The sequence below is a fragment of the Nycticebus coucang genome, chromosome 4 (genome assembly GCF_027406575.1).
Source record: "Nycticebus coucang isolate mNycCou1 chromosome 4, mNycCou1.pri, whole genome shotgun sequence".
Lineage (NCBI taxonomy): Eukaryota > Metazoa > Chordata > Mammalia > Primates > Lorisidae > Nycticebus > Nycticebus coucang.
In genome coordinates, this window is record NC_069783.1 from 94,105,065 (window position 1) to 94,130,190 (window position 25,126).

A 25,126-nucleotide genomic window follows, 5' to 3' on the forward strand; every position below is an offset into this window, starting at 1 on the left:
ATCACATTGTTCCTAGAAGTGAAGTGATGTGGTTATCAGTTCTATCCAACTATTATTCTTCTTGCCTCATCCTGCTTATCCTTCTATTTACTCCCTAAAACTCCAAAAGCAAATGAATAACACTCTTTCTCTCCCATACACCCCGACGCCAATTAATCTAACTCAACCCTTTCTTTAACTTTAGTGTAAAACAGACTTTCAAATGAAACAGTCCCAAATCACTGGGTTTCCTGCCATCTGGAAACTGTTCATGTCGTTTTAACACAGCTCAGGTGTCTGTAATCTGAGGCAGTGAGGAAAACAAGTCAGACACAACTTTTAAAATCAGATACCTCCGCTCAGTGCTTGTAGCTCAAGCGGTTAGGGCGCCAGCCACATACACTGGAGCCGGAGGGTTTGAATCCAGCCCAAGCCTGCCAAACAACAATGACAACTACAACCAAAAAATAGCCGGGTGTTGTGACTGAGGCAAGAGAATCGCTTAAGCCCAAGAGTTTGAGGTTGCTGTGAGCTGTGACGCCATAGAACTCTACTGAGGGTGACAGCTTGAGACTCTGTCTCAAAAAAAAAAATAATAATAATTAATAATCAGATACCTCTGGGGTAAAAATCCTGGCTTGGCCACACTACTTGCATGTGTGAGTTCTCTGAGCCTTAGTTTCTTTATCTCTAAAATGGGAAATTTTAATGTTTGTCTCCTTTTTTTAGTTGCTGTGAGTGTTATTTACAAAGTTGATTCATCTGTAGGGTGATTCTGTGTTTCAAGATACACTTGTCCCTGCATAATTGTTATCTCATATAATTATCCTATTTTTCCAAAGCATTTTAAGCCTGACATAGTTAGCACTCATTACCTCTTAATCACGATATTCCAACACCTGTATTATTCTAACTGAAAGCTTGAAATTCCATGCAATCATTATTTTTAAAGCAGGAATGGCCTTTTTTTGACATAAAAAAGTAAATGCATGCCTATGTATAAAAGTTTGGTCACCTGCCCATTATCCCTCCATTCTTTGTCCCTTTGGATATTTCAGTCATTTAAGAAGCTAAAAGTGGATGGAATTCTCAGCAATAGAACCTTATAGGCAGAGCCTAACATATTTTACATGATTTAGTGGGACCATGTGAGCATAGCTTTACTAAAATACATTCTGCCAACAGCAGAAGGCCCTCTGAGGTGAGCAGGTGGGCCGAGCCTGGGAAGCTGTCATTTTGACTTCTGCCAGCTATTGGACTGTCAGATGATTTCCAGACTGCAGCCTCTGCGATTTCCAAGACCCCTGTCACTGCACAGAAGTAGCAAGCTCACTCACAGTTTGGAGCCAGGCTTCCTCTGGCCTTCTCTCTCTAGTTCCTCATAGGGTCTTTGGGATGTAGTTCTCTTGACAATAGGGACGAAGTGCAGACATCAATGGCTTTTAGGAAAATACCAGCCCTTAGCTCAGAAACGTGATCTCTTCCTTAACATCTCTTCCACCTCCTGTGCTCTCTGCACCAGGCCTCAGACCTGATGTGGTGCCTCCAAGCATTCCAGGAGCATGCCAAAACCCGGCTGGAATCTTGGCTCTGCTGCTGCCAGCTGCAAACCCTCCGTGAGCCAATTCGCTTTTCTGAGTCTTTATTTTACTATTCCATAATATGAAATGTAATAACACATCTCAATGGATTATGAGGATTAAATAAGACAATGTGTCCAGTAGAGTGCCTGCTAGAAATACACATTCCATGCACGGGAAGTATCGTTATGGCACCAGGCTGCCAGAGAAGGGCATGTGCACAGAGGTCCTGTTATCTGGGGGTGGGGGTGCGGACACTCAGTTTGCAAACATACGGGCTGCATTTTGGAGCCTTACTTCTTAATTATAATCCATGGAAGAGAAAGAATAAATCCAGCTAATGGCATTTCTGAGAGATGCACAAAATGCAGAGTGAATAAATGTATTCCAACCATCCTTTTATATTTTTCTACACTCATTCATTCATATCAATACTTTTTTATTGAGTATTATATTCTAATGCTGGGAATCGCTTCAACACAAAAGCATGAATAAGCTTTATGAAAGATAATATTGGGAAGAGTCATAACCAGTTTGTTAGTGCCAGGCAATATTTATTGATTACTCACTGCAGTCAATAAATACGATAATGGGAGCCACACTCTTCCACAGCTCGACTCCTCAGAAAAATGTTGCCATCTGCTAAAGCCTACAAAACAGCTTAAGTTTATTAATTAATATCTCTGTGGACTGGAGGAGCTTAGGGCAAAAATGCCGAACTCACTTCTAGAGACTGTCTGCCTCCATCACAAGTGAAGTGAGTAGCTGCTTATGTGATCTACTTATGGGTCACTGCAAACCTCCTTCTCCCTTTCTGAGTTATTGGGAGTACTAAAGAGATCATTTAGCCACCAGGCCTGGGCTACAAATACAGCAAAGGCCAGGACATGCTATTTCCTTCTCTTTCCTTATCCCTTTCACACAAGCATCTCATTGGTTGGTGAGTAACCTGTACACGTATTGTGTTTTGTGATGAGAGAGAATTTGTGTGGTTGTCATTTGCATTTAAAATCAGTCATCCTCCATAGCTGACCAATTCCTTAAGTTGACCTAATTTTCACAGGACATGCACCACATGTTTATATCAGTTCAGAAGGCCTAGTTCCATACATTGACCACCTCTGTATGTTGACCAGTTTGTTACAGTCCCTCGGGCAGTCAACTTACAGAGGTTTCATTATATGTTACTTCACATTCTTCTTCTGTTCTTATTTGAACAGAAAATGTCAGAGTAAAGGTAGGTAATGTCTGCAACACTTTTGCTTCAGCATACACATTCTCATAGGGCATGACGTAAAAGGTATTTCTGACTGTGTAGGTCAGCTTCAAAAAGTTTCAGGTGGGTACACACCTCAAAGAATTGAAAGTTGATACTCAAAGAGATATTCATATACTCATGTTCATACGTAGCAGCATTATTCAGACTAGCCAAAAGGGGTAAACAGTGTGGGGTCTGCTTAGACAACAGGGAGGATTCATCCCAACAGCTTTGGGTGTGAGACCACTACCAGACACAGTAGCCAAAAGGTAGAAGCCCCCCAAGAGTGCATCATCTACAGGTAAACAAAATGTGGTCTATCCATACAAGGGAATGTTACTCAGCCTTAAAATGGAAGGAAATTGTGACACATGCTGCCACAGGGATGAACCTTGCAGACATGACATTACGTGAAGTAAGCCAGACACAAAAGGACAAATACTGTATGATTCCACTTACATGAGGTACCCACAGCAGTCACATTTAAAGAGGAAGGAGTGGTGGTTACCAGAAATTGGCAGGAGTAAGGAATGAGGAGTTGTGTTTAACAGATGCAGAGGTTCAGTTTGAGAAGAAGAACAAATTCTGGAGATGGATAGTGGTGACGGTAGCACAATACGTGGACGTGCTTTAGGCCATTGAGTGTACACTTAAAAACGGTTAAGATGGTAAACTTTATGTGTATTTTGCCACAATTAAAACAATTAAATTACAACAAAAAAATAAAAGTCTGAGAAACCCTGGCCTGGATAAGCCCTGAAGAGAGGCAGGTTTGGATGAAACCCAGGGAGAAAGGAAGAGAGATAGCTCAGCCTATGGGCAACCAAACAGGGGACGGGGGAACAGACTCCTCAATTTTGCTGGAAACTCCCTTTTCTGACCTGTGGGACCACAGGCCTTTCAGTCTGATGTAAGTACACAAGATAAGGTTTGCAGTCTTATTCTGGAATAGCATCATTTCCAGTTGGCACTCTTGTGTTTTAGTGTTTTAATCTGAGAGTACAATGAATAAAACAGCAACATCTAATTTCTCTCCTCTTCATCTCCTCTCCTTCAACAGTGCTCCCCACCCCGAAGCTGACCCCTGGGTGCCTGGAGATGGGTCTAAGTCTTCTTTACCCACAGGGTAAGCCCTGCCTCTCTGGACCTTCCCTCTAATTTGTCCATCTACATAATAGGGCCCTTAAGGGGCCCTTCCTATTTCATTTTTTATTCTTTGTGTCTAATAGAGGGAGAAACAGAATCTGGCTGACTTTCTCTAGGCAAAGGCTGTACGCTTGGTTTCTCATTTCCTTAGCCAATGGGCCTGGCAAATAACTTAAACAGATACAGAAAGGAGGTCTCTGGGGACAGACTTCTTGTAGACTAAAAGGTCAGCCACAGTTCATCATTTTTGACATATGTGGTTATAGCCAAAATAAATATCAGGAAGGTTTTAAGTTTCTTTGAAAGAAAGAAAAATTAACAGTTTTTGGTTAACGATTCTCAAATTGACTTTGTTCTCTTAACTTTAGACTCTGTTACATGATCGGTCAGTGTAGCCTTATTAAATGCACATGCATAAATGATAGATTTCTAAGTACGACCATGGCACAATTATTCCTCGGTATTTTCCCTTACATTTAATATTTTCTAAGATAGTGTTACAATAAGCTAATGAATTTGTAATGAATACTTTTCATTGGTATGAACATATCGTACCTTTCATCTTTATAAATGCCTCACAGGGTTGTAATTCTACATCAGGGAAGGACCTTTGGGCATCATCTAGACCTTCTCTGTCCTACCAGTCAGTGACGTCCATGTCTTCTAGAAGAAGTCAGTGGTGGAGGAATTCTCTAGCCTCCTTCAAACCATGGATACTTCATTCTGGACGGAGTGGATAGCTGTGCACTTTTTGCCAATGGCACTATCCTCCCAAGGGCTGGAGAACAGCTAGCTCTGGCTGGCATCTGTGGAGCAGACTGACCACTTAGCCTTTCTTCTCCACAGACCCAGCTTCACTAGGAGGCCTTTCTAATAACTTCTTTTTACCATCCTTAACTCACTTAAAAAAAAAAAAAGAGAGATTAAAATTCTATTTAGACTCTGGACAAGTACTAATGCAGACACGAGGCTGTTTTCTACCTTTTGTAAGTCATAAATACTACTACAATAGCAGTAACAATGAAATCAATGAGTGCCCTTCTAGATAATGTGCACTTTTCATGTATTAATTCTAACTATTGTATTAACTTTTCAAGAAGGAACCTTCCATCAGTCACTCTAATTCAGTGTGCTTATAATACTTTCCTTCACTGTATAATATAAATGCATGGATACACCATATTTCTTTTACCTCATTTTTTTTTCTCCTAGAAGTTTAACACTATATGTTCAATTCCATTTCTTTAATTTAGGAAGATCATTTTAAATCTTCATTTATTCTTTAAGGCTATGGTTACTTTGTTCAATTGAGAGCCATCTACAGAAGTACAAGCATGTACCCTTGTGATTTTTCCACAAGCCTATGACTGACCTTTGACTTGAGTGAATTTTTCAATGGTGGGAAAATCTGGATTAATCAAGCATGACGACCATGCCAAATTGTGGCCTTTACAGAGTTTTGGAAATCTTCGTTTGATCATTCCTAGAATGTTTCTATTGTAGATGACAATTTAGTTGGTCTCCTCCTCCTCTTCAGGTATGACCTTAAATCACTCAGTCTTCCAGAGATAGTTACTGTCTGCAGAGAAACCACGTAAGAGCTCTGCCACAGCAGCATAATGAGACCATAGTTAAGAGCCTGGCCTCCACCTTCTGAATGCTTGGTTTAGATCCCAGCCTTGCCAGTTTAAGCCACCTAAATGTAGGGACATTAATTAGCTTCTTTTTGCTTGTAAAATGGGAGTATTAGGGTTGTTGTAAGGGCAGATAGGATAAAACATCTCAAGTGCCAAGAGTTGTACTTTGTCAAGGTAAGTGCTCAAAACAGGTTAATTGTTATAATATTATCATTAGGTAGAAAAGCTGTCACATAAAAACTTTTATCCTTTATATTGTTCAGGTAAAATTTATACACAGTGAAATGCACAGATCTTAAGTATAAAATTCAGTGAGTTTTGATAAATACATACATCCTTGTTACATAGCTCAAATTAAGATATAGAACCTTCCATCGAATCACTCCACGTTATTTGCCAGGTATATGTATTACAAATATATTCCCCCAGTTTATAGCTTGCCTTTTCATTTTGATGAGTCGATGTTTTTAATTTGGGGGAGCAGATGTTGCTAATTTTGATGAAGTACAATTCATTAGAACTTGGTTGCATGGTTTTGTGACCTCTGTAAGAAATCGTTGCCTACTCCTAGGTTGATAAGATGTTGTCCTGTGTTTTTCTCTGGAAGCTTCATTGTTTTAGCTTTTATATTGAGGTCCCTGATCCATCTCAACTGAATGTAGAGTGAGATTCATTTTCTTTCCAGGGACTGTTCTGGCACCATTTGCTGAAGACTTGGCTTTCCTGAATGAACTGCATGGGTACCTTTGAAGAAAATCAATTGACCATATGTGTGTGGGTCTATCTCTAAGACTCAGTTTTGTTCCACTGATTTATTTCTCTGTACTTACATCAATGCCACATTATCTTAAATTACTTTAATTTTATAATAAGTATTGAAATTAGTTAATAAGTCCTCCATGCCTCCATCCTTGGTCTTTTTAAAATTGTTTTGGCTATCTACATCCTTTGCCTTTCTATAGAAATTTTAGAACCTGTAAGACCATTTTCTCCTAAAATGTCCCACCGACCTTTTGATCAAGAGTTTGTTGAATCTAAAGATCAGTATTTTAAAAATTGAGTTACCAACACTATCAAGTCTTCTAATTTATGAACATCTCTCTAGTTAGTTAGGTTTTACTTAAATTTCTCTAACGTTTTGTCGTTTTCATCTGTACAGGTCTTATATGTCCTTTGCTAACTGTATTAAGTATTTTATGTTTTTTATGTCATTACAAGTGAAATTGCTTTTTAAATATAATTTCCAGTTACGCATTGTGAATAAATAGAAACAGATTTTTGGATATTGACCTTTATAATTTCCTGATTCTATTAGTTGTTTAGTAGTAGCCCTTATGTTCTTAGGACTTTCTCTGTAAACAATCATTCTTTTCAACCTTTCTGTCTACTCCCTGTCCCTGCCTTTATTGTACTGACTAGAGCCTGCATTAGAAGCTGACGTCATTGCTACAGTCCCGATCTTAGCAGGAAAGTGTTTGGTGTTTCAACACTGAATATAATGTGAGGTTTTTTGTTTGTAGAAGCCCATTATCACTTTCAATAAATTTCCTTCTATTTTTTTCTTTTAAAATCATGAATGGGTGCTGCATTTTGCCAAATGCTGTCTCTGCATCTATTTAGGCGACCATATGGTTTTTCTCTTTTATTCTTTTAGTATGGGGGATTACATTAATTGATTTTCTAATGTTAAACCAACCATGTGATAAATTCTACTCAGTCATAATGAATTATATCCTTTGCACATATCACTAGGTTAGATATGCTGACATTTTGTTAAGAACTTTTACGTCAATGTTTCTGCAAACATTGATGAGATACTAGTTATCATTTTCTTTTCTTACAAGGTTTGTGTCACGTTTTGATATATCAGGATTACACTGGCCTCATATAGTGACTTCAGTAGTTTTCCTTCCTCTGTTCTCTGAGAGTTTGTGCAAGACTATTAGTTTATTTGTTGTTGTTCCATTGATATAAACATTTCTTACTAGAGTTTTGAAAGAATTTATCAATGAAACTATCTGGCCCTGAAGAGGTCTGATTATGAATTCAATTGATTTAACAGCAATAGGGTCATTTAGATTTTTCTATTCATTTTGTGCCAATTATGATTAACCTCATTTTTCAAGGAAATTGACTATTTCCTCTAAGTTGTCAAATTAATTGGTAGGAAGTAGTTCAGCTTATTGTTTAAATATATGTAGGATATATGGTGCCACCTCCTCTTTCATTGTTGATGTTGGTAATTTGTGTTTTTCCCCAGTCTTGCCAGTGTTTTGTTAATTTTATTAATCTTTTAAAAGAACCAAATTTTGATTTTATTAATTTTCTCTATTGCTTGTTAATCTTTGCTTCCATCTTTATTGTGTACTTACTCCTAAGTAAGTTTAATTATTCTCTTTCTAGCTTCTTAAAGCAGATACATCATTCATTAATGTTAAACTTTACACTTTTCTAATGTAAGCATATAAAGCTATAAATTTCTTTTTGTGATTGTTTTAGCAAATCCAATACATTTTCATAAATTATACTTTCACTTTAGTTCAGTCAAAATTACCTTCTAATTTCCCCTGTGATTTATTTTTTAATGTAAATACTATTTATAGATGTTAACTTCCAATGTTAGGGATTTTCTAGATATTTTATGGCTATTGACTTTCAATGTAATTATATTATAATCAGAGAACATACTCCATAAAATTTTCATCCTCCAAAATTTACTGGTAGTCCTTCTATACTGCTCACGAAAGAAGTCCACATTGATGAATACTTCATGTGCATTTGAAATATCCTGTATCTTGCATTTGTTAGGTACAATGTTCTACAAATGTCAATTAGATCAAAGTGCCTGATAAAATTACTTCCTGGTATTTTATTTAATTTTTCTATAAATTCCCCAAGAAACAGTGTTAAAGTTCCCTATTATAACTATTGTCTTATTAGTAAATATATGCATATTTTGAAGGTCTGTTAGTAAATAAATACATATATGTAATTTTTTTCCTGACTTACCTTTTTAAAAAAATATTTCAGAATATTATGAGGGTACAAATGTTTTGGTTACATAAAATATCTTCATTAACTGATCTTTTTAGCATTATAAACTGTCCCTTTTAATCTCTTGTAATATTCTTTGCCTTGAAGTCTGTTTGATAGCATTAATAAGAGTCATGCCAGCTTTCTTATACTGTTTACACAGTTTGTCTTTCCCTTCTTCTAGTCTTAACCTATTTCTGTTTTTATATTTAAAGAGTGTACTTGTAGACTATACATTATAGTTTACCTATGATAGGAAGTTAGATTTTATAGCCAATCTGACAATATTTTCAAAATAGGAATTTTCAGTCTATGCTATAGTGTGGATAAGGTTTTGTTTGCTTCCACCCAATCTCATGTTGAAAGTTCATCCCCAACATGGCAGTACTAGGAGGTGGGGTCTAGTATTTTGGTAATCGGGGTGGACACCCCATGAACAGATTAACGCCTTCCTTAAAGGGTGGTGAGCTCCTACTCCTGTGAAAAGGGATTAGTTCCTGTTAAGAGTGGGTTGCTATAAATCCAAGCTGGCCCTCAGGTTTGTTTCCCTTTCCCAATACATCGACTTCCCTTCTGACCTTCTCTGCCATGCTCACATGCAGCACAAAAGCCCTCACCCAAAGACAAGGAGATGCTGGCACCGTGTTCTTATATAGCCTGAAGAACCGGAGTTTAATCCCTTTTCTTTATAAACTACTCAATCTCAGGCAATTTGGAATTACAACACTAAATGGGCCACAGCAATCCATTTATGTTTAATGTAATTAGTGACATGGCTAGGGTCAAGTTTACAGGCTATTTGTTTTCTAATGATACCTTTGTTTGGCCTGTCCTTTTCTAGCCATCTTTTGTGTTAGTCTAATTTTTTAAAATTTTATTTTAATTCCTTCAATGACTTTTCAGTTATGCTGCTTTTTGGTATTCCTTGTTAGTGGTTTCTTTGGGTATTACACTATGCACCCTTATCACAATCCACTTAGATTTAATACTGTACTACTTCAGGTACAATGGAAAAAACTTGCAGCTGTGTAATGTCAACCCTGTGCTATTTCTGTCAAATAGTCTACATCACAAGTTCCGCAAAACAATCTTTTGTTTTTTAATTAGCCACTCTTCACATTTACCCATATATTTATCATTTCCTATAAATATTTTCTTCTTGTACATTTGATTTATTACTCTTCAGTCTGTCAATTTATTGTAGTGTACCTGAATTCTCCCAGGTTTTGTGTATTCAAAAATGTATTTTACCATCAGATGAAGGATATTTTTGCTCATTTGGAATTCTGGCTTGACAGTTCTTTCTCTTTCCCTTTTTGTCTTTTAGCACTTACAAGACTTTTTTTTTTTGCACTGTTTTGTAGCCTCAGTGTTTATGATGGGAATTCTTTAGTTAATTGTATCCTTCCCCCCTGGGTATAAAATGTTATTTTTCTTCGACTGCCTTCAAGATTTTCTCTTTATATTTAGTTTTCCACACTGTCCTCAGGTCTGATTTTATTTGTATTTATCCTGCTGACCCTCTTAAGGGTCTGTAAGGGTCTGACTATCTGTAAGGTAGTGTTTTCACCCAGCTTGGGAAATTTTCAGCTATTATTTCTTCAAATTTTTTGGAGGGGTGGTTATTTTCTTTCCCTTCTCCTCTGGTACTCCAATGCATGCATATTATCCCATAATTCACTAAGATGCTGTTCACTGTTTTTTAATCTTTATTCTCTCTATCCTTCATATTGAATAATTCTTATTGATCTAAGTTTACTGATCCTTTATCTCGTCATTTCTATTCTTCATTTAATACTATCCAGTGAATTTTTCATTTCAAATATGGTACTTTTCAGTTTCAGAATTTTCATTTGGTTCTTTATAACAGTTCCCATTTCCTTGCTGACATTCCCCTTCTTTTTAGTCAGGATGACCATGTTTTTCTTATATCCTTGGACATATTACAATGTCACTTTAAAATTCTTGTCTGAAAATGCCTATATCTAGGATACCTTAGGGTGGAGTCACTTACTTTGTTAAGGAGGGTCTGTTTTGGTTCCACCCTTAGTGTTAGGGTGACTTGCTTACTCTGAAAGCATAGCCCCTCTGAGATTTCAATGGAAAACCTGAGGTGTTTATCAAGCTCCCCTAACTTGGGTGGGATTCAACCCCCCAACTCTACAGGCAGTTAGTTATAGGTAAGAGGCAGCACCTGGAAATCTCTACTCCCCCTTTCGACTTTCTAGTTATTGTTTGCCATGGAGCTCACTGGTACCTTCTGCACATATACACCGTTTCAAGGTTATTCCAAGATTAACAGGAATTTATATACAGAACTGGGGATTCTCTTCTCTATGGCTCCCTCCTTTTAGTGGTTTATTCCCTTAATTCTCAGCTACTCTGGTACCCTGAGCTTCACCCATCCTTTGACACTTCAGGCCATTACAACTGTGGCTTTCTCCTGGCATTCTCGTTGTTCTTGTGGCCAGGGGGAAAAAGCTGTATGAATGTACTTCTCACCCATCCAGTTCCCTTCTTTCAGGGATCAAATTTCCTAAATTCTCTGGTAGTCAGAATACAAGTAGTTTTTTAAAAAATATTTTTTCCAGAGTCTAAAATTGGGAGAGTTAGTCCAATATAAACTCTTCTATCATTAACATAAGTAGAACTCTGGCACAGGTATTTTGTTTTCACATGTGCATACACATAAAGATTAAATTTTTCTTTCATCTTCCTGAATACTCACAGGATCATTAAATAATATATCCTCAAGGGAGCTGCAGGTGTTGTCCAGACTACTCCATCCTACCAGGTAATGATTGTCTAAAACCAATCTTAATTGATCTTCTGATTTTAAAGGAAGTCAAGTAAAGAATGATGTTTCTTTAGGAAAAAAGTTCTTCTGTTTGGAGACTCCCAACTTTACAATTTCAGCCCATAGGATGGCTGTAAATCACTCGTAGAGTTATAGAGACAGGAGGATGTACAGGCATTGCTGACGCCATGTTTGTCCCACCAGGCCACGACTATGAGAGAGGCCCCTTTCCCAGTGCCTGTGTTTGTTATCTTAGTTTACTTTGCTCTGCTTTACCTCTTCAGATCCCATAGATCTGATAATTTTTCACCTATTTTACTTTGGCTCTGTCCTCTTGTTCCATTTTCTGAAATCTGTATACTCTAAATCTGTTTACCTGACTTTTGAATTATTCTGACTGCTTCTGACCCTAACCTACAGTACCTCAGAAGGTGACTTTATTTGAAGACTGGAGCTTTACAGAGGTAATCAAGTTAAAATGAGGTCCTTAATACAATATGGCTGTTATCCTTATAAAGAGGGACACAGACACAAATACGTGCAGAGGGAAGATGATGTGAAGACACACAGGGAGAAGATGACCATCTACAAGCACAAGCCAAGGACAGAGACCTGGGACACATCCTTCCTCGCATCCCTCAGATGGAAGACAACCATCTACAAGCCAAGGACAGAAACCTGGGACACATCCTCCCTCACATCCTTCAGATGGAAGACGACCATCTACAAGCCAAGGACAGGGACCTGGGACACATCTTCCCTCACATCCTTCAGATGGAAGACGACCATCTACAAACAAAGGAAAGAGACCTGGGACACATCCTCCCTCACATCCTTCAGATGGAAGGCGACCATCTACAAACAAAGGACAGAGACCTGGGACACATCCTCCCTCACATCCTTCAGATGGAAGACAACCATCTACAAGCCAAGGACAGGGACCTGGGACACATCCTCTCTCACATCCTTCAGATGGAAGATGACCATCTACAAGCCAAGGACAGGGACCAGGGACACATCCTCCCTCATATCCTTCAGATGGAAGACGACCATCTACAAGGCAAGGACAGAGACCTGGGACACATCCTCCCTCACATCCTTCAGATGGAAGACGACCATCTACAAGCCAAGGACAGAGACCTGGGACACATCCTCCCTCACATCCTTCAGATGGAAGACGACCATCTACAAGGCAAGGACAGAGACCTGGGACACATCCTCCCTCACATCCTTCAGATGGAAGACGACCATCTACAAGGCAAGGACAGAGACCTGGGACACATCCTCCCTCACATCCTTCAGATGGAAGACGACCATCTACAAGGCAAGGACAGAGACCTGGGACACATCCTCCCTCACATCCCTCAGACGGAAGACGACCATCTACAAGCCAAGGACAGAGACCTGGGACACATCCTCCCTCACATCTTTCAGATGGAACCAACCCTGTCAACACCTTGATCTGGGACTTCCAGCTTCCAGAATTTTCAGAAAATTAATTTCTGCTAATCGCACTAGCCAGTTTATGGTACTTTGTTATGAGAGCCCTACTAAAATAATAAATACACTTACCACTTAGCAAATAATCTGATCCCAGTTTTTTTATTTGATTCTGACTCATGGCTTTGCCTCGTCTCTTGACACCCACACCCTTTGGCATGGAAAATGAGTACAAATCAGAAGGTCTATGTCCTAATTTGTCACTGGGGTTGAATGATCTTTCTGACCCTCAGATTCCTTATCTTGTAAAACACGGGGATGTAGTCCCTTCCCTACATACATAAAAAAGCTCAAATGACGTACTACATGTAAGAATGTAAATGCCACACAAATCTAAGGCACCTGAGTTTCACTACTCTGTTCACGACATGCAGCACCTCTTGCCTAATTATAGCAGAACCACTGTTAGAGTTCTCTGAGAGGTTTCAAGTTCAGAATGCTCCACGTCTAAAAGAGATCCCTGCTATCTGTCATTTCTAGTTTATGAGTCATGAGGGGAGGCAGATGACAAAGGAACTTCTTTCCTCAAAGAGGCAGGAATGTGGGGTGCTCTGAGCTTCCACTGTTCTTACATCTCTCTGGATGTAAATTTAAAGGTAATTCCTCAGCTTATTTATTTTTATACATTAGTTTATAAAGAAATAAGGAACAGAGTAACAGAACCCAATTCCTTTAGGAAGTAAACTTTCTAGGACTACGTAAGGAAAGGGGAACATGCACACCAAATCACCTTAACAAAACTGATGGCCCCTGAATGTAATATTAAAATAATAAAATACTAAAATATTAGATGCAGTATACTATCGACTTTCCAACATATTTTGTTTGTTCCTTTGCCCTTAAAATAATTTTTGTTATTCAGAATTTGAAAAATTATTACTTCTACAATAATTAATAGTTTTGTAAAATAACCTATGAAAATGGAACTTACTTCTAAAGAGTTAACATTCTAGTTGCATACATTCTTATGCATTCTCAAATGTTACTCAGAACAGAATTTTTTTGATTCTACTATTTCAGTTCTCGATAATGCCTCCAGATGGCATTAAAACCCCTTTCCCATTATATTTTGTAGCACACACAAAAAATTAAGAATTAATAGTATTTTAACCATTTAAGACCACATTGAATAATCACATTCATTATATAATCAGAAACCACAACAACTGAATTAGACAACTTTGAGAATTTTTATGGCAATATCTTAAGAAAGAGAACCATATAATCATTATGAAATAGATAGCTATCCTGTTCAGCCAAAGGATTTTTCTAGACTGAGAAACAGATCTTGGACAAAATAAGGTGCTCATTATTATTCCACAGACTATGATTTCTAACCAGTAGCACTTCAAAAGTGATTAGTAATACACAGATAAATTCACAAACCCTGTCATATAAGAAGACAATATATCTCACTATTCTCAGGTGTGATAAAAATAAAAATTTTAAAGAAACAAAACCTGTTTTACTGATTCCCAGGGAGCTAAAATAGTCACTTGTTAGCTTATAAATTATTGTATTTAAATGCTGATATATCATTTGGCATCAAATTAATCATTACAAACTTATTTGAGAATATTGAGGAAAAAGACAAAACCATGGAAGGAACGCATGTTTTATAAGTGTCTTTTCTTATCCTTTAAAAACTGCTTTTGTTACCAAAAAAACAAGCAATAAACTCTTGCAATTCTAGAGATATCTAAAATGGTATTTTCCACATAATTCAGCAGTGAGGTTACAAATGGCAAACTTCTGAAATGACCTTGTACTGTGGAACAGACTAGCTCCCAGTAAGTGTGAAAAGTTCTACAGTTCTTAAGACAGTGCTGAAAGTCTCTGACAAAATTCTAAAGGATTTACCACACCTCCTCCCATCTAGAATATATCCTCAAATCTCATTACATGTCTACTTTAGAAAGAAGAGCATTTGCATATTTTTCAAGATTCCTCTTACTATGCTAACGCACAAAAAAAGACCTCAAAATGCACCTAAAGCATTTAAAAAGACATTATCATGAGAAAAGAGAACCATGGGCTTCCTTCTATTATTATTATTACTATTACGAGATACTTGGGCTATCTCATTTTATAAGGCATATTAAAGAAGAGTCACCTCTGATAGAAACATGAAAGAGACTTACGATGTGTTCGATGCGCCATTGTCTGGACTCTCTGGCTCCGCATCACCTTTCTCTTAAAAAGGAAGCAGAGAAAAACACCGACATGTGAATTTTACTGTCTTTAAGATTTAAGAGAGATTAAATATATTTCTATGCTCCTATTAACAATCTTTCAAAATGCATAGCAGGAGGCTTTTAAAATATCTTTTATTATCTGAGAACCGGATTTGCAAAATAATTTCTTCTCTGCAATGCAATTGCCCAAGCACAGATCTGTGAGTAGGTACTAAGGAGCTATTTGCAAACAACCAGAGGCTTGGAGTGGAGACCTTGCCAGAAGATGAATGTCTTGCAGATGGAACATGTTTCCTTCTACTCCACTTTACAGAAAATGCAAAGAAATAAACCCATTAGCGTTCTATATTCAAGGCACTTTGGATGTTGATCCCTTCTACTAACACAAGCCAAACCAGGCCAGGCTGAATCAGAAGTGGAGGAGAGAATTTTACAAAATACTGAGGTTGCTCCATAGGTCACAAGATTCCCCCCAAATTATAACTCATGGAGTGTCCTGGCCACAGTTTCTGGGGCCCCAAAGTTAAAGCACAGTTAAATATAAACCAGAAATCCTTCCTGAACACCTGAAAGGCTAAAGAAATGTTTCTGTGGGCTGTGGTCACTGAGGATTTATCAGGTTTTATTTAGGGGAACCTGGAACCCGTTCACTTTTTGTAGTTTTAAAAAGCGAATTCCTCCTGCAATAGGCATAATGTAATTCCTAAGCCTCTAGCCAACCAGAGGTTTGCACCATGCACCCTGAGGCTTGGGGATGCAAGGAGAAGGGTTGTGCACCCTGAGAGTGCCAGTTAGCTGTGGCCAATGATGGTGTGCAGGGCCCAAAACCCCCAGAAAAGGGGCTGAGAGCTGCAAGGAACGAGTCTGATGGTGGCAAGCTGTTCAGCTGTGTTCTTTAGAGTTAGGCTTGGAGGTCTCTAGACTCCTCAGTCTATTGTCCAGGCTCTCAGGCCTTTGTGCTGTACCAAGCCTCTTTGGTTAGCTGCCAGCATTAGCCTGGAGCAGGGGGTTCCTCAAACTTTTTAAACAGGACGCCAGTTCACTGTCCCTCAGACCGTTGGAGGGCCAGACTATAATTTAAAAAAAAAAAAAAAAAACTATGAACAAATTCCTGTGCACATTGCATATATTTTATTTTGAAGTAAAAAAACAAAACGGGAACAAATACAATCACACCGCCTCATGTAGCCCACGGGCCATAGTTTGAGGACTCCTGGCCCTAGAGTCACCTAGTCTCAGGAATGACTCCCTAAATTACACAATAAACACATCCCAAAGATACTGTCCAAACTGAACTCCAAAGCCAACTTTCTATTTTCATCTCTTTTTCTTATAAGAAAAAAAGTGACAGTTATCTACAGATGTGACTCTGCTATGTCTACACGGTGCCAGAATAACTGCAAGGCATAGCTACTTTGTAAAAAAACTGACCTGATAAGGGAAAAAAACAGAGAAGAACCACAAAATCTACTCTATTTCTTTTTTTTTTTTCACTTCCAAATTGCTTTTAATCTAATCAGTGCCATCTGTCCTGCTAGTAAAAATATCTATTGGGAGAGAAATTAGGGGTTAAACGTGCCTCCAAAGTTGAGGCCTACTCTATTTCAATTGCCTTAATAACAAGCACTGACTAGATAGGGCCCCCAAACATATGAAACCCTGTGAAATAAAGGCAAAGGCAGCAAATTAATAAACTTGCTTTAAAGCTTATTCTTTTATATTACATTTTGTCTTCCAGGCCAGGTCTGTGTTGTACTCATTTAGGAGACAGGCCTGGTCAACTGGCTTCAATGCTGGAGAATAACCTAATTTAATTCTCCCAGAATCATGTTTCCACTGAGCAACCATGATTCCTGCCATAATACCAAAATAGAGAGTTATAACACCTGCATTATGTAAGACAAAACAAAATAGAGGCTTAATTTTTCTCAAATGTAGCAATCTCCTTTTTCCTCCTTTGCTTTGGTTGACCTGGTTACTTTCCCCAGTCTACAGCCTCCAGGATTCACCGCGTTCCATCATAACCAAGAATGTAAAGCAGCAGGCTCTGCAGCAGGCAATAGTCAACATTTCCAAACAACTGATGTCAGCAAACAGGGAGTCGGTAATACAAACACTCTGTTTGGACGTCTGCATAAATATGCTTTACCTTGACCAGCACAGGGACAAAGCTGCAGCTGCTCTTAGCAGCACTTGTGTTGTGGCAACAGGGAAAACAGAATAGGTTCTGACAAACAGGGAAGATACGAGGGGCCAAGCAGCACACTGGTGTGAACAGTAGGAGAGTGAGTGTTCTCAGCAACTGCACTGCTGATTATGAATTAACCTTTCTGGGGAAAAGTAACCTTAGGATTGAGGCAGCGATTAAAGTTATTTTTGTCCTTCAGAAAGAATAAAACACAAAATTCTCCTCAACATCTTAAAAAATTTTAGATGATGCAATGTCTGAAGTTAACTTGCAATGTTTAAGTGCATAAGCCATTGAGAATCACAATCTCTTTATCAGGACCCTAAGGGAAAATGATGAATGTAAGTAAGCCAGAACATTCTCAGCCAGAGATTTTTTTAGCTGGGTGCTTAGGAGATGTTTCTCTGCAGCACCCAAGGGGATTGGTTTGGGGTTATCCTGTTTAAGTCAGCTGTTTTCATGATGGATACCACACTAGTCTCTTTGGGAGAGATCCTGCATTGATCATTAATACGCTGGACATGAGAGACTGCGGGGGCAATGGGGTCATTTTGCATGTGGAAATACAATTATGGGGAGGAAAATGGAAAAATACAAGGCACAAGAGCAGGAATATATACACATGTGTATGTATGCACATGTGCAAATGTGTGTGTATATATGTAAATATGTGTATGTAACGTGTATTATACATGTATTGGCTTGTTATAAACGTTTTGAGAAACACAAAAATCAAGAAACGTAATATCTGCACAGATGGAAACAAATGAAGCCCTCCTGGCAGAACCAATAAGCCCAGCAAATCAGAAAGAATTCTGACAATCGTGTTTCTTGGAAGTGAATTATGGGACCATAACAAGGTCTGTCTCAAAACTTCTGTAGTGACCTGTCTATTGTCTGTCAATGGGATATTCCACATGGTCTGCTGTGCCTGCCACAGTGCCTGACGTACACTAGGTGCTCAGCAGGTCTCTTCTGTTCTGATGGTCTGCCACTAATACAGCATCCCATGCGAGGAAGATGGAGTGTACAGTGTGAGGCACTTACAGCTCGCTGGCTCCAAGAGTCCCTTTCAAAAATCTTAACAGTTACCTTTTTTAATTCAATAAACATACTGAGGATTTATATCTTGGGTACCCTGTGCAGTAAGTATGAAGATAAATAAGATGTAATGCATGCCCTTTAAACACTTAAACTGACTGCCCTGCTGGAGTGCCTCATTCTTTTATCAACAGGGTTAGGATAGGGACCAAAGAAGATTTAGAAAAGGGAATTGAAACAAACTTGCATCATACTGAATTCTGCCACAGAGGAAAGTTTTGCCACACTGCAATTTTTCTATAATTATATTAAAAGTAGTCTATGCTCATGGTAAAAAAAAAAAATTGAAAAGGAAAAGACTTGGCTTGCTTTTGTTTTGAACTCTGTTAGTCCCCTCAACCGTTACTGTAAGTAATATACTTAGGTTTATATTTCTAGATGTATCGACTTTAGTATCGACTTTAGATCGGGCCTACAGTTTTCTGAAAGGGACAAGGTATTCAATAGACTTAAGCACCATCTCCTCTTCCCTTACCATTTTTAATAGTTCTGTCATTGCTTTTAATGTAGGTAACTGAAACTTTGAATGTATTGTATCTTCTGTTTCTTGATTAATCAACTACTGACAGTACCTTTCCTTTTATATAAGGTGAAGTGAGGAAACTCATTTACTTTTCCTCCAGCCTTCACCTCACACACGCACCCCCTTTGAATAGCTTTTACCTCCTTTTACACAGCCAAGATTTAAAATATTTACATTCTGTTCAGTGATCATGGACAGGTCATCCTCATTAGTATTAATTTTGTTAATCATTTAATTTTTGGATTCACCTACAGATCAAGCGGAAAAATTATGAACAAATAATGAAAATTTATAATATTGTAATAATCTAAATGTTAGTCACTAAAGAACAAAGTAGTCTGGATCTGTACAGAAGGTAATACCACTATAGACGGATGAGTGCATTTTTGGCAAATGTTTCTGGTATTTTTGTCAAACAGATTCTCATTCCTATATTCTGTCAAGCCATGGGTCAGTGTGTCTCAAGTAAGGCTGTGCATTCCCGAAAAAAAGCCAGACAGACAATACAATTAGAGAAAATGAGTTTTGTTTTTTCCTTTCTAACATACGGTTTCTTTTTCTTCATTTATTACTATGACCAAGAATTTCCAGTATAATACTGGATATAAGAAGAATCCATTTCTTATTCCTAATATTCAGTGAAATGCTATCAACATGTCAATATTAAATAGGATGTTTGCTCTAAGTTTTTTTGAGACAGTGTTCTTGTGTTAATAAATATGCCTTCTATTGCTAACTTGCTAATAGTTTTTGCCTAAGTCATGTATGGTGAGCTTTTGATAATGCTTGTTCTGAATTTACTGAAATAAACATTTTTCTTCAATATAATGAATTTTATTAATATTCTAACAGGAAACCAATTTTGAATCCATGAAATAAACAGTTTCCTAATTATTATTATAATTAATTTTAAAATATATTTTCATTTTGCTGGATTAAATTTACTATTTTGCTAAAGATTTTTATATTTATGATTATGAATAAAATTGACCTGTAATTTCTTTTTTACCAAGTTTTGATATCAACATTATTCTGTCTTGTTAGAATGAGTTGGCTGCTGCCTCTTTTTCTAATTCTCCAAAACAGAGCAGAAGTTTGGAATTGCTACTTTTTATGGGCTTGTAGAATTCCTGGTGAAAATGTCTAGCCCTGAAATTGTTTGTGGGGAATGATATTAAAAAATTTCTGAGCCAATTTTTAAAATTATAAGATTATTCAGGCTATTACTTATGTATAAATTTTACATAAAACATATGTTACAATATCTGAATAATCATTTCAAACATATTTAATCTAATTTTTAGAAAAGCTTGGAATAATTTTGCTCATAATTTGCGTGTTATTTTCTTGACCTGCTTCATCTGTAGTTTGTTCCATTATTTCATTCCTAATATTGTGTCTTCTCTCTTTTTGTCTTTATTTACTTCAGATTAATATGAACATAGAAATGATCCGGTTACACTGTTAGCATGTTAGGTTAAGTTCAAGTTGTAGTTGAACTGTTCACCCCCGAGGTGTGCTATATGTATACCCTTACATTGTGCCCATTAGGTGAGAGTCTGCCAATCCCTCTTCCCCCAACTTGAACTTAACTTTTCTCTCATGTAGGGGTGTAGTTGTTTATTTATTGGTTTCATATTAGTATTTTGTACACTGGATACTTGTTTTTCCATACTTGTAATACTTTACTAAGAAGAATGTTCTTCAACTCCATCCAGTTAAATACAAAAGATGTAAAGTCTTCACATATTTTATAGCAGAATGGTATTCCATGATATACATATACCACAGTTTATTAATCCATTCATGAGTTAATGGGCATTTGGGTTGATTCCACATCTTGGCAATAATGAATTGAACTACAATGAACGCTCACTTAGGTTGCTTCCACGATTTGGCAATTATGAATCGAGCCACAATAAACATTCTAGTGCAAATGTCTTTGTGGTAAAATGATTTTTGTTCTTCTGGGTGGATACCTAATAATGGGATTGCTGGGTCAAATGGAAGTTCTACTTTAAACTCCTTGAGGATTCTCCATACTTCTCACCAAAAAGGCTGAATTAGTTTGCAATCCCACTAGCAGTGTAGAAGCATTCCCTTCTCTCCACATCCATGCCAGCATCTGCTATTTTGGGACTTTGTGATGTGGGCTAATCTTGCTAGGGTTAGGTGATATCTTAGAGTGGTTTTGATTTGCTTTTCTCTGATGATTAAAGACAATGAGCATTTTTTCATGTGTTGTTGGCCATTTATCTGTCATCCTCAGAGAAGTTTCTGTTCAAATCTCTTGCCTACTTACAGAGAGAGTTGTTTGCACTTTTCTTATTATTTAATTAGAGTTCTCTGCAGATTCTAGTTAGCAGGCCTTTGTCAGATTCATAACATGCCAAAATCTTCTCTTTTGGGAGTTTTTTAAATTACTGCTTCTATCTTGCTGCTTATTATTGGTCTGTTCATGATTTATGTATCTTCCTGATTCAGGGTTGGGAGGGATGGATGCACCAATTGCCTGTAATGCAGCTGATCTACGCTGTCCTGTTCCCCTATGATTGTCACAGTTGAAGCTGCTGCTGGATAATCTTCATGCAAAGGGTGAGTTGTTCCCTAGAGTCTTCCAGGGCAAGTCTCTCTCCATGGGTGCTGGTGCTGCAGGAGATTGCTCTTCTCAGGCGACCCCATGGTGGTGACAGTGGCAGCTTGGCAAGGTTATCTTAGCAGTGATTGTAGGTATCAGAGCTACAGGCTTTTGTACCATCCAATTGAGTCTAGGTCAAATGGTGCCTTGAGGTTAGCAGGTCCCTAGTGGAGCTCTGGACCATGGAGGGGATTCTTGCCAGGCAGCCAATGGAAGCCATGGGATGGAGCCACTGGTTCTAGTGGTAGCCACAGGAGCCTTTGGGGCAAAGCCAAAGGCCTGGTGGCAACTTAAGGGTCTTAGGAATGGGGCTACAGACCTGGGCTTCTGGGTAGCCAGGGATCTCCACCTGCCCAGGTCTTGCAGAGGCATCCACCACAGGTAGTGAATGTGGTACCCATTCAGCTCAGAGAATAGGGTTGCTTCTCTCCCAGTCACAGACCATACAAGGATTTCTGCTCTCTCTGCTCCCTCCCTAGCCTAGGCAGTGTGGTGCAGAAGTGGCTGCTGCAAAGCTGAGCTCTGAGTCGACTCAGCTCTCTGGACCTGAGACCCTGGAATGGGAGCCCCAAGGTCCCTGCTATGCCTGCCCTCTGGTGCAATGTCGCCACACAGATTCCAAGCATCTCCCTGATCAGTCTGGAGATCTGTGGTGACAGCTGGGGCCATAAGTGCCAACAGGGGAAGTGAGGCAACCTAGGAATCTCTTTCCTATCCTTCGCGTGTTAATGCCTAGGTACCTTTCTATCTTATTGCGTGGATTGCCCCATCATCTTCTTCACTCTGAATGCTCCCTGTTGCTTCTCTGATGATTCACAATATTCCTTTCCAGAAGGCCCTTCCTTAGGGAGACAACCACCTGCAACTTTCAATCCTGTCATTGAGAGTGATGCGTGGGCTGCTTCTAGTCCACCATCTTGACATTTTCTGAATAATTATATTCTAAATGTGTCATTGTAAACAGCATAGAGCTGATATTTTATTTATTTTATTTTATTGTTTTTGAGACAAAGTCTCATTTTGTCGCCCCTGATAGAGTGCTGTGGCATCCTAGTTCACAGCAACCTCAAACTCTTGGGCTCAAGCAATTCTCTTGCCTCAGCCTCCCAAGTAGCTGGGAGTACAGGTGCCTGCCACAACGCCAGGCTATTTTTAGAGATGAGGGTCTCACTCTGGCTCAGGCTGGTCTGAAACCTATGAGCTCAGGCAATCCACCCGCCTTGGCCTCCCAGAGTGCTAGGTTTATAGGCGTGAGCCACCAGACCCAGCCCTGATGTTTTATTTTTAATCCACTTGTATAATATTTGCTGTTAAATCATACTATCTAAGCCATTTGTTTAAATTACTGATTTGATTTATGCTACCATATTTTCCCACTCTGTTTCATTTTCTAGTTTTTCTTTGGATTAATAATATTTTCACATTCCTTTTTTTTTTTTTTTTGAGACAGAGCCTCAAGCTGTTGCCTATATGGAGTGCTGTGGTGTCATAGCTCACAGTAACCTCCAACTCTTGGGCTCAAGCGATCCTCTTGCCTCCATTTTTTTATTTTTAGTAGAGATGGGGTCTCGCTGTTGCTCAGGCTGGTTTTGAACCCATGAGCTCAAGTAATTACCTGCCTCGGTCTCCCTGAGTGCTAGGATTATAGGCATGAGCCACTGTGGCCATTTTTAACTTGGTTTTCCACATTTGGTTTGTAGGTTAAAAACCCTTTTTCTGTGCTCGCTTCGGCAGCACATATACTAAAATTGGAACGATACAGAGAAGATTAGCATGGCCCCTGCGCAAGGATGACACGCAAATTCGTGAAGCGTTTCATATTTAAAAAAAAAAAAAAAAAAACAAAACCCTTTTTCTATACATTGGCAATTATCCTAAAAATTCTTTAAGTACTCAGTTTATTAAAGTCCAAGGTCAGTATTTTTTCCCTTCTCCTAATTATAGAAAGTTGGATGACTTTAATTCCAAATTCTCCTGTACTTATTTTATGCTCTTATTTTTATGTATTCAGTCATACTTGTATTTTGATTACTTTGTACAAGATTGGTTGTTCCACGCAATCAATATTGTTCAAATTTTCCCCATATTCCCTTTTATTACTATTCAAAACTCTTGCCCCTTGCATCCCTCCTAAAAAGTACATATTTAAAAAAAGTTTTGGTGAAATTATGCTCTTGGCAAACTTTCCAAGTGTTTTATCTGTCTGAAGATGTCTTTATTCTTTTTTTTTTTTTTTCAAAATACACAATTCTAAGTTGACAACTATTTTCTCTCCACTCAGTAAAGTTTCAAAATCACTGTTTGCTGGCCTCCACTGCTGCTGTTTTGCAGTTAGTTGGAAGTTTGGTGCTTTCTTAAACATATTAAATGAAATTTTAAGTTTTTTCCCTCCTTTACCTATGTGTTTTGTAGTTTAACTATAGTTTGGCTAAGATGGACTTTTTTTCATTTATTCTGCTTAGTGTTCACTGTTTTTTTTTTTTAATTTATTTTTTATTTTTTTTTATAGAGATGAGATCTATGTTGCCCAGGTTAGTCTTGAACTCCTGGCCTTCAAGCAATCCTCCCACCTTGGCCTTTGAAAGTGCTGGGAATATAGGTTTGAACCACTGGGCTTGTCCTGGCAATGTCTTATAAATGGAATCATACAATATGTGGGCTTTTAAGACTTGCTTCTTTCTTTCTTTCTTTTTTTTTTTTGTAGTGACAGAATCTCACTTTATTGCCCTCGGTAAAATGCTGTGGCATCACACAGCTCACAGCAACCTCCAATTCTTGGGCTTAGGTGATCCTCTTGCCTCAGCTTCCTAAGTAGCTGGGACAATGAGCACCAGCCACAACGCCTGGCTATTTTTTTGTTGTTGTCGCAGTTTGGCAGGGGCGGGGTTTGAATCCACCACCCTTGGTGTATGGGGCCAGCACACAACCTACTGAGCCACAGGCGCCACCCTCACTGGGTTTGTTGACTCTGGGTTAGTACCTTTCAATTCTGGCAAATTCTCAGCCATTATTTCTTTTAGTACTATCTCCTTCCCCAGCCTTTTCTGGAATTCTAGTTAGATAAGTGTTAAACTATCCAACTTTATTCCCCATGTTTCTTAACTTCCATTTCCTAATTTCCATTTCTGTCTCTTAAGGATGGATTCTAGATAATTTCTTAAATTCAACCTTCTGATTAATTTCTGCTCAGCTCCATCTAATGTGCTGGTAGACCTGCCCAGGGAAATTAAACTTCTATTATTATTTTTTGATTTCTGGAAGTTCTGTTTAGCACTTCTTCAAATCTCCTTGCTCTCTACCATATTTCCAATCCTCTCTTTCATTTCCAGAAATTAAAGTAAGGACTCTTATTTTATATTCTAGGCTTGACAATTCCAGTATCTGAATTAGGCAGTCTGATTCTCTGCTGTCTGTTGTTTTTACCTTGCTCTTGGCATGGTCTCTTATTTCCCTTTATATAAGCGTTTCTGAATGTAAGTTACTCATTTCCCTTGGAACTATTTACTTCTATTCCTCTCCATTTTTTCCTAGTATTCCTGTTAGCTGGATTT

At 38.3% G+C, this 25,126-nt stretch overlaps 1 protein-coding gene and 1 non-coding gene across 4 annotated transcripts in view; one reads left to right on the plus strand and one right to left on the minus strand.

Annotated features, from left to right (window-relative positions):
* AFF3 (ALF transcription elongation factor 3) overlaps window positions 1-25,126 on the minus strand; it is a 565,722-nt gene that overhangs the window by 160,843 nt on the left and 379,753 nt on the right. For all 3 annotated transcript variants that reach the window (XM_053588375.1, XM_053588376.1, XM_053588374.1), the window contains exon 10: window positions 15,072-15,123. In XM_053588375.1, the coding sequence (XP_053444350.1) occupies window positions 15,072-15,123 (52 nt within the window). The remainder of the gene's footprint in view (window positions 1-15,071; window positions 15,124-25,126) is intronic.
* Window positions 23,294-23,400, plus strand: LOC128585069 (U6 spliceosomal RNA). Its single transcript, XR_008379818.1, has one exon. It is a non-coding gene; the product is annotated as a U6 spliceosomal RNA (small nuclear RNA).